The 10,000-nt window shown below is 40.0% G+C and overlaps 1 protein-coding gene across 10 annotated transcripts in view; it reads right to left on the reverse strand.

Moving 5' to 3' along the window:
- The window catches only part of LOC107564123 (receptor-type tyrosine-protein phosphatase delta-like), a 286,174-nt gene that overhangs the window by 15,664 nt on the left and 260,510 nt on the right, over positions 1-10,000 (reverse strand). For 6 of the 10 annotated variants that reach the window (XM_016249124.1, XM_016249129.1, XM_016249126.1 and 3 more), the window contains 5 exons: positions 8,020-8,049; positions 7,739-7,851; positions 4,516-4,557; positions 3,988-4,085; positions 316-439 (listed from right to left, as the gene is read on the reverse strand). In XM_016249124.1, the coding sequence (XP_016104610.1) occupies positions 316-439; positions 3,988-4,085; positions 4,516-4,557; positions 7,739-7,851; positions 8,020-8,049 (407 nt within the window). The remainder of the gene's footprint in view (positions 1-315; positions 440-3,987; positions 4,086-4,515; positions 4,558-7,738; positions 7,852-8,019; positions 8,050-10,000) is intronic. The other 4 variants (XM_016249128.1, XM_016249127.1, XM_016249130.1 and 1 more) reach the window with 4 other exon arrangements.

The raw sequence follows: 10,000 nt of genomic DNA on the forward strand, positions 1-10,000 counted from the left end.
TCTCGTTTCCCATTAAAATTATTTTAACATCCTTAAAACAAGATGCATTTACTTGAGAAGACACATAGCATGAAAAAGACTTGTGTTATGTATTGCATAATATATTGTAGTGTATTGTGTGTATATAAATCAAATAAAAAAATAAATAAACAAACAAACAAACAAACAAATAAATACATGTTAGAATGTACACTTTACACAATATTTGGCACAAGTATCTTGTTTTAAGGATGTTTAGACATGTTTTATTGGAAACCAAGATGCTTGGAAACCTGAAGTTCACCGCGATGAACTAATGAGAAGTGGTGAGCGTACCATCGATGGCGGAGAGCAGGACTCTGGAGTGATCGTAGGCGATGACGTTTGCGTATCTGTTCTTTGGTTTGTTGACCTCCAGGTTGGAGTGCTCCCACGTGAACTGCTGACCGGGATCGACCGACTGAGGAGAAATGAGGAATATGGATTAATGAGTGCATTAGCATCAGAGCTAAACACAGACACAGCTCATCTTACAGTCGTAAGCTAACTGTTGGCTCGGACTCAACATACTCTGAGCGTCTCACGCCAATAATATCCATCAGAAATAGAAAGGCGCGTCCCGACCCGCGTGGCTATGATCAGCATTCACAGTCTGTATTAATAGAGCGGCGACTGTAACGCGTCATTGAACGAGAGCGCTCAGAAATAAACGCTGCTGCTGGGCGGAAACATGCTGCCTCAACAACTTCTGTCCTGGAAACGAGAAACGGCCAGTGGCTTTCATGCTTTCACTAAATTAATCAATTAATGCACAAATACATATACAATCAATTTATGAGCAAACTAAATAATTAAATAAAAGTTATGACGAATGTCTGACAAATTAAAAAAAATAATGCACGGATTAACAGATTAACGAATAAATATACAAATTAAATAAAAGCATGAATGGAGTAACTTATGGACAAAATAATGCACAAATGCATGAATGAATGGATTGAATGAAACAAATGTACAAATTAATTGAACAAATGCATGAATGAACTAATGGAAATAAAGAAAGAAAAAGAAAGAAAGAAAGAATGTTAATCAATTAATGATTAATGAAAATATTAAATGGACTGACAAAAAATAAAGGGATCATCAAGTGAATGAATGAATGAATGAATTAATGAAATCAATTATACTATTTTTATGGTTGAATTAATTAATGAAAAAATACAAATTAAATGAACAAGAAAGAAAGAAAAAGAAAGAAAGGATGAAAGAAAGAGAAAGAAAGAAAGATAATCAATTAATGAATAATGAAAAGATTAAATGGACTGACAAAAAAAATCAAGGGATCATCAGTGAATGAATGAATGAATGAATGAATGAATGAATGAATGAATGAAAGCAATTATAATATTTTATGGTTGAATGAATTAATGAAAAAAAATAATTAATTGAACAAATGCATGAATTGACTAACTAATGAAAATATGAAAGAAAAAGAATGTCAATCAATTAATGAATAATGAAAAGATTAAATGGACTGACAAAAAATAAAGGGATCATCAGTGAATGAATGAATGAATGAATGAAAGCAATTATAATATTTTATGGTTGAATGAATTAATGAAAAAAAAAAAATTAACTGAACAAATGCATGAATTGACTAACTAATGAAAATATGAAAGAAAAAGAATGTCAATCAATTAATGAATAATGACAAGATTAAATGGACTGACAAAAAATAAAGGGATCATCAGTGAATGAATGAATGATTAGCTGACACACATTAGTGACGTGTGAGATCTTCCTGCCGTTAACGTTCTTCTTTTGATTTCTTCAGGAAGTCAGACGATTGAAGCTTTCAGCGCGGAGCTTCTTAAAAACAGGTGTGGGCCTGAAAGAGCGCGGGACGAGTCTGCCACTGAAAGAGCTTTTGTGCTCAATATGACCTCAGCGTCAGTCTTATGCGCCGTTTGCCATTTTTCCCATTTACTTTAATAATGAAATTATTCAGTCTCCGCAGTGTCTTTTGAAAATGAAAAGAAGATACGCATCTGCCTGCGAGCCCAGCTCTCCGCGTTGACAAATTTCAAATTACAGTTTTCAGAGGAGCGTTGAATGAATGAAAATTGGTCCCGTAAGCGAAGAGGGGAAAGTAATGTCTTCATGCCTTGAATAGATTTTAAAGGATCACGCAGAGATGTGCTCCCTTTCAAACGGCGCTTTTGTCCACTGATGTGGCCTTTCAGACGAGAGCAGACGACTGCAAACAAATCACAGCCCCACTTGGACAAATTACACTCAGAAATAGCAAAACGATAAACGCTGTGAGACTGTCAACATCCGAAGCACATATTTCACATTCGACACGTATAGCTGCGAGGAGAGACGAGGAGACGCTGCTGTTTTAGCTGTAAAGCACTGGCGCTTGTTTGCGTAACTCTACAATAAGCAAACGGGCCTCGATATGAAGAACCATAAATTGACAGTGGTGGTATTTTTCTGTCAGGGCGAGTCGCCGTGCCGTGCCATAAAGCGTCACTAAAGATGACAAATCTCCAGCTAAGCTGCATCATTCTGCCCAAATCTGTTGAAACATGGCTCGTGAACTCGCGCGCTTCATTGTGCTGCTGAAATGACTTTCTGTGCCCATGCAAAAGCGCCCCGGAATGACAACACCGTGTGCTTGAGCTCAGCTCTGGCAGGCATTTTGGCCGAGCTCCACGTCTGACCTCATGCTCAGCAACCGCAGGCCGAGGGCCCAAAAACAATCTGTCACGTGAGCGCTGACATCACCAAACGGACTCGTGCTCTGGCCCTGCGATCTCACCGAAACATCCTACCTGACCTGTCCTACGCCGGCGCAGTAAACGACAGTAAATGTTCTGGCATCCTCTATTCTTGTCATATTATTTGTCATACTATATTATGACATATTAGCAATATTACAGCGACCAAAGACTTATGTTCAGCATCATCAACAGAGCCATCTTGTTTATGTTTGCAAGGCTGCTTTGCAGAGAGCGTTCGTGAAGGGTTGCCATGTCCACTTATTATAAGCAACGTTTATTAAGCATCTTTGTTTTGCTCAGCACATAAAGCGATCCGGTTGATGGAGTTAATTAAATAGGTAGGAACAGGTCATGATAAAGCGTTTGGATTTAAGTTTATTATGGGCTTGTTCTTGCTTTTATTCCAGCAAGATCTGGCAACATGTATGAGTTATGTATGAGTTAATGAGTGATTTCTTGCCCTGCGCACACAGAGAGACACAACTCTGACACTCATTTAATTATGTAGCTGGAAGAACTAATCAAATATAAATAAGTGACACTGATCATGTGACTCAAGATACTCTCTGGATCATCTCAAACCATGCTGGAGAAGTTGATCACCAACTCAGACAAACTAAATACTCAGACACCTTCAAATTCATGTTCATTTTTACTTTTCACTGAAATTGTTATGCTGATAATATAACTTGTATATATATATATATATATATATATATATATGCAAAACACAAGCATTTAAACCAGTGGTTCTCAACCAGGGGGCCTCTGCATACATCCAAGGGGGGCACAAAATGGCTTAAAATGAATTAAAATAAGGCAAAACAAGGCTTAAAATAAACTGAACAGCTAAAAATCTAAATGTAACCTAGCATCATGTTTCTTATTGTATTCCTTTAACAACTGCCATTTTAATTTAAGAATCAGAGTTATAAAATATCTTATGTAGTAGAAAGTGCAATTTGTAAGTAAAAGATAACTGTAATCAAATGTCTAGAAAACATTACGTAAATTAATTGTTAATCCAAAAAAAAAGTAAATGTGTGTAAATGCTGTATTTTATTATTATTATTATGATATATTACCATTCCTAGTTTAAAAATGATCAGCTTTGCTATTACAGCAGAAGTAGCAGGAATATCTCGGGGGGCCTTGGAGTCAGAAAAGTTGAGAACAAAACCAGATTTTTCATGCAGAAAGTAACATAATGGCTGAGCATTACCTCATACTCCTGCGAAAACTTCAAGTTGTCGTTTGCTTTCAGGCGTTCGATGTGATCGGCCAGCTCCATGACTGGGATGGGAGGGTGACTGGCCATCCCTGCAGACAGGAGACAAACAAAGAGTCCCGGGGTTAGCGCTAGCACACCAGAGCCTGCGGCGAGAGATGGGCACCACAGAGGATGAAGGATGTGAGGTTTGTTCGGCCTGTATGATTGAACGAAGCAGCCACATGCTCGGAGAGAATGGACACAGAAGCCGCACAGAGCATTCCTAATGAAGAGAGGAATGTTATTCGTCCGCAAGCGTTAACATGGCGGGAAACATGGTGGAAAGATGGAGTAGAGTAGAACTTTAGGGGCTGGATATTAAAGTTTGAGCCGGCGATGAGTCTAAAGGATGGAACATATCAAACCCCACCTCCTGCGCTGGCGTGAGGCAAAGCGGCGTGAGGAGATGAACGCAGTCCAGAGAGGAAGTGAAGGAAATGAACAGACACAGTGGCATATGTAGAAACAAGAACGACTAACTTGACAAATGGAGGTTACTGGGGTAAACCGATGCGGCTGAACCTGCGAAGGAAAAGGGGACGGGGATAAATCATACTAGCTGACGTTAAAACAAGCAAATGTGGTGATCGGCCTCTATCGGAACTAAAAAAAAAAGAGGCAGTAGAAACAGTCTGAAATGACAGTCGCAAACCACGCTATGACTCCATCTCTATGTTTATTTGTTAGTAAAAACAGTCACACATGCTAACAGCTAACGGACGACAAACATGCGGAGATGAGGATAACACATTCGGAGAAAAAAAAAAAAGACACTTCAAAACAAACGTAACAAGGACAGAGAAGATGGCGTGCACGTTTATCATGCGCATGTTTGTCTGTTCTCTAAGGGCTTCGGCTGTGAGATTCGCAAAGAAGGCCCGTGTCTGCGAGAGAGTTTGTGTTTGCACTGCAGAGGATGCTTTTGAATGGTCGAGCAGCAGAAGCTGCTCTCTGATAACCGGTTTGCATAACAACAGCCTGCGTGCCGCAGAAAAAGAGGCCGTACGCTTGAACACGGTGTTGCGGCTCTTTCATCTCTGGGCTGATAGAAGAGGGCATTAGCTAATGGAGGCAGCAGGAGAGAGCTGCCATCCACCGCCTCTCAAGACCCATTACCAGCCGCGGTGACAATGAAACTGCCATTCGGAGAAACGCATCGGAGCGACATCAAGCACCCTCAAGATGAAAATTGAGATGGGGAGGAGGGGGGAGTGACCGCACGACAGCATCAAGGGTTTGGAGAGAGGAGGGCTAATGCAGAGGCCGTTCCCGCTGAAGAGAGGGATCTTCAGCTGTCGAGAGCTGCGTTCGGGCTGCCTGAAGGGAAAATGGAGGATGCAAAGCGTCTCTAAGAGGCTGTTTGCGAAAGAGGGGCACGAGTGCGCTAATAAAGAGCTGCCGAGAGGATAGAGTGCATGGAACATCGCTCTTGAAACCATGTTGCAATGCAAATCCGACACGTGAATACGAACCCTGGCTTATTCGCGTCGTAGATGAATATCAAAATGAATGTCACTGCTGTGTAAGGATGGGGATCACATTCAACGGCAACATTGGGCAATTGATGAATGGTTCAAGAAGAAAACCAACTTTTGACCGGGCTTGCTTTAGATAGTCTCCCAGACTGACCTGTTGACGAGTGCCCAAAACCACTACATGGAAACCAGGCTAGTGGCCTGCTAAGACTAGATAACCAACCTTAGGATGGCTTAAGCTGTTTTTCTTCTGTTAGGTAAACAGGTCTTCATTAAGACCAACAGTTGTGTTGACCTCAGGACACTTCCAAAATTCTGTGGACACGCTTGCCTGCTTAAAAAAAACAATGGGAAGCCTAAATGTGTGTCCTGATCACCCAACAAAATATACAATAAGCAGTAGAGCTTTCAATGGTTTAGTTTAGCAACAAATGCCACTCCACAGAATAAACATCTATGAATTGTGTTGTGTGGTAAGTGACTTTTTGGGTTTGGCTGGTTGGTCCCCCAGCATGACCGGTGCCCAAAAACTCTTTAAAGCCATCAAAACAGTGGAAACCAAGGGCCAGTAGCATAAACACAGCCACTATGTTAAGACTAGGTCTTAAGAACTAGTCTGAACAACTAATAGGAGTAATCAGTTTTACTTTTAGGATGCAAACTTTTAAGAGTAGGCCACCATCCACAGCTTGGAAGCAAATGCTGCACAGCCATTTTTATCAGAAAGGTGAAGAGTTTCCCTCCAGTCCATCTGTCTTGCTCTTGCAGTCCAGACAGATGGACTCTGGTTCAATGTGTTTAGAGCTGGTCTCGCTGGCACCCAGGTTCTCCTCTGAGAAACTAATGGAGCAACTGTTGTCACCGTTGTTTTGCCCCTCAGAAAATAAATCTATAGGTCTTCACGGCTGGCCGCTCTAGAACCGAACGCACTTCACCTTGTTCACCAAGGTCAGGAGGGAGCAGCCATTCACCGCTCGACAATTCCCACATTCCTCTGCGACTCGTTCACACTCCGCTGCTTTCAAACACAACAGCCCTCCTATGTGTGTGTGTGTGTTGATTCACCAACTGAATATACAATCACCAGCAGAGGTTTTGAGAGCCCCTGGCTTGAATATATATCTCCATAGTCTTCTTCAGCTGGCTTTGGTTGGCCACAGTTCTCGCTCTTCAGGTAAACTCACTAAGCTGTTATTAATGTACTGCGAGGAGTTCTCGGGTCAGCTGTGAAGCTGCAGGCCAAGAGTCCGGAGGGATTTTCTGCCCTTCTGTCATTCTGAAGCCACCTGTCCTGTGCGTTTGTGAGTATTCAGGCCGATTCCTCAAGAGGTGCGTCTCTGTATCTTTGGCTCCATATGGCTTACAGACCCTCCCATTAAACCTTTACTATGCTGAGCAAAACAAGAGCACCACGTTGACTTTCTACACACAGGTCTGTTTATGTCCACAGACTCATTTAAGACTGTGTTTCTTCATGAGGCGCCTACAAGTTGGCCAATGCATCACCAACATGCTCCCAAATCTAGTGAGATGCCTTGCTGTCTACTCAGGCAGGATCTGTAACTGATCCTCGAGTCACTGATTTGACGTATTCCACATAGGCAGCACCACTCAATTCATTTCAACTGATCCACAATTTGACAGACCTTGTAATCAACGTTTGTCTTGCTTATGGATGACATTCACTGAGCTTGTCACAATGCATTCTGGGATTGCCTCTTTGAAGGTTAAATTCAATGCTGCCATACAATTTGGCCAAAATTGTAAGCAACACAATCTTGCTGCATGGATTTTGAGGAGCCTTCAAGTCTAGAGTGCACCTGTAAATGCCATCTACGTAGGCAGCTCACTAGGCTTTGGAACAGAGCTAGTGTGCTCTAGATCAGTGTTTCCCCATCCAGAGCCCAGAGTTCCCCCAATAATGCACATTCTGTACATCTCGTTAATCAAACACATCGGATTCAACTCTTCAGCTTGTTAGCAGAGACCCTTAAAGCTGAACTGGGCGCGTCAAATAAAGGAGACATCCAAAATATGCACTGTTGAGGGTACACGGTTTGGGAAACACTGTTCGAGACTTCCTCATGATTCAACCATTTCTAAGCCTAGAATCTTCACTTCACTGAAAACGAGTCGGAATCAAAATCTTTAGTTTCAGACTCAAGGAGTTGGTTGATGGTTTGTGTTTGACGGTGAAGATGAGGAGGATGGCGGTCAGTAGCTCTTACCGGGAGTCTGGAAGTTCAGACGGCGTAACTCCACAGGGTCGGTGGCGTGATGGGAGGGCATTTCTTTACCGCTGGGCAGACTGCCTTTCCTGGCCTCTGACTCCGCCCTTTTCCTGAAAGAAATACATCATATACTTCAGGACAAAACTGTGTTTGGACTATCAGAGCAGCACTGCAAGAGGTCAAGCAAACACGCTGGTGATGGGCATTCAAATGTGACACGTTCTGTGAGCCGTGACCAGTGCGTGTGTCTCAGGTACAGCTCTTCTGCATGCTCTCACCTGTCTGGTTGACTGCTCCAGTGGAAGCGGCAGGAGGGGAGAACAGAGAGTTAGTACGCAAGACAAACACAGATGTCCTCATCACAACTGCTGATATTCAGAGTGGCTTTGCATTTGTTAGTTTTCATCTGATCCATTCTATTAAAACACATCCACCGTGCCTGATTCTAACTAGATTTGGTGTGAAATAACATACTCAAGGCTTTATCCCAGTCTTCTTTCTCATGTAATTTTATATTTTTTGAACACACATTTATATATATATATATATCCAAGTGAAAAATATATATTTTTATATGTATTGGAAATACATGTATTTCATGTTAAGTATAATACAGATACATTTACATATTTATGTACTGCAATTGTCCAGAAATTGGAACAATTTATATATATATATATATTTTTTTTTTTAATTTTTTAATTTTTTTTTTTTCCCAGAACAAGGGTTTAGTTCAAAACCTGATGAGTAAAACTAATAATGATAATACACTACCATACAAAAGTAAGAATTTTTAAATGTTTTTGAAACAAGTCTCTTCTCCTCACCAGGACTGCATGTATTTAATCAGAAATACGGTAAAACAGTAATATTGTGAAATATTATTACAATTTAAATGATTTTTTTGTGCATATATGTTGAAATGTAATGTATTTCTGTGATGTGCAGCTGTATTTTCAGCATCATTACTCCAGTCTTCAGTGTCACATGATCCTTCAGAAATCATTCATCCTCAGAAATCAAATGACAATCTGTTTTAATCACCAGTATTTACAGGTTTTTCATTGTGCATGTACTGTGCACGTGTCTTGACAGCAGGAATTGCTCTCTTGTTTCTGTCTGTGAGACTGTTTGTTTGTACTGAATTGGTGCATCACAGGCAGCGAGTGCGTTGTGTTGTTGACATTGTGATATTACACTATGAGCTGTGTGCATGAGCCCGTGACATTGATTCTGTGATTAATAAATAAATCTGCCATCAGAAGACATCAAATAACCCTGTATATATGAAGGACCTCATCACGATAGATGTTCAGCTCAATGCCTGACTGTAATTTACAGCAGATGATCAGATCAGTCTATATTCAAATGAGCACCACAGATTATCGCACAGATACTTACAATGCATAACTGCAAACACACACACACACACACACACAAACACTCACTCACTCACACACACACACACACACTCGCTCGCACGCACGCACGCACAAACACACACACACACACACGCACGCACAAACACACACACACACACACACAACACACACACACAAACACACACAGGCTTAAAGTCAACATGAAATTCAAATCGACTCAATTTACTTTCTTAACACGTTTCTGCTCATCAGTGAACATTATTCCAGTGAGCTTGCTTTTACAATCTTTCACCCTAATAACTAAAGGATAATGATAAAGCCAATAAAATCCCACCATACTAATTTTTTTTTGCTTGAATCTGTTATTGTAGTTAATTAAAACTAAAACTGAAACTAAAACTGAAATCATTAAAACATTTTTGTTACTTGAAATAAAAATAAATAAATATAATAATAATATAAAATAAAGTTCAGCAAGTTTCTCACATTCTTCATTTTAATTGTTTAACCTAATGTACTAAAATAACTACAGCTGAACTAAAAATTACAAAATGACTTTAAAATTAAAATAAAAACAGAAAATAATATATATATATATATATATATATATATATATATATATATTTATCAAGACATATTTAAATTAAATAAAAAGAGATAAAAAGCATCTATGTTGTAGTGTACTTCCACAACTTTCTGAAAACTACAAAACATATTCAATATATAGAACAAGACAAGACAAAACTAAAACACTGTTGCAAACAATAATAACAACTTCATTTTCATAATAGTTGGAAGTTACAATTGTAATGGAAAATGAAATTTGGTTCAAATTAAATTTGATTTGCTATGGCATTCTGGGAGGGTGGCAGGTGGT

The sequence above is a fragment of the Sinocyclocheilus grahami genome, unplaced genomic scaffold (genome assembly GCF_001515645.1).
Source record: "Sinocyclocheilus grahami isolate Dianchi unplaced genomic scaffold, SAMN03320097.WGS_v1.1 scaffold912.1, whole genome shotgun sequence".
NCBI classification, from domain to species: domain Eukaryota; kingdom Metazoa; phylum Chordata; class Actinopteri; order Cypriniformes; family Cyprinidae; genus Sinocyclocheilus; species Sinocyclocheilus grahami.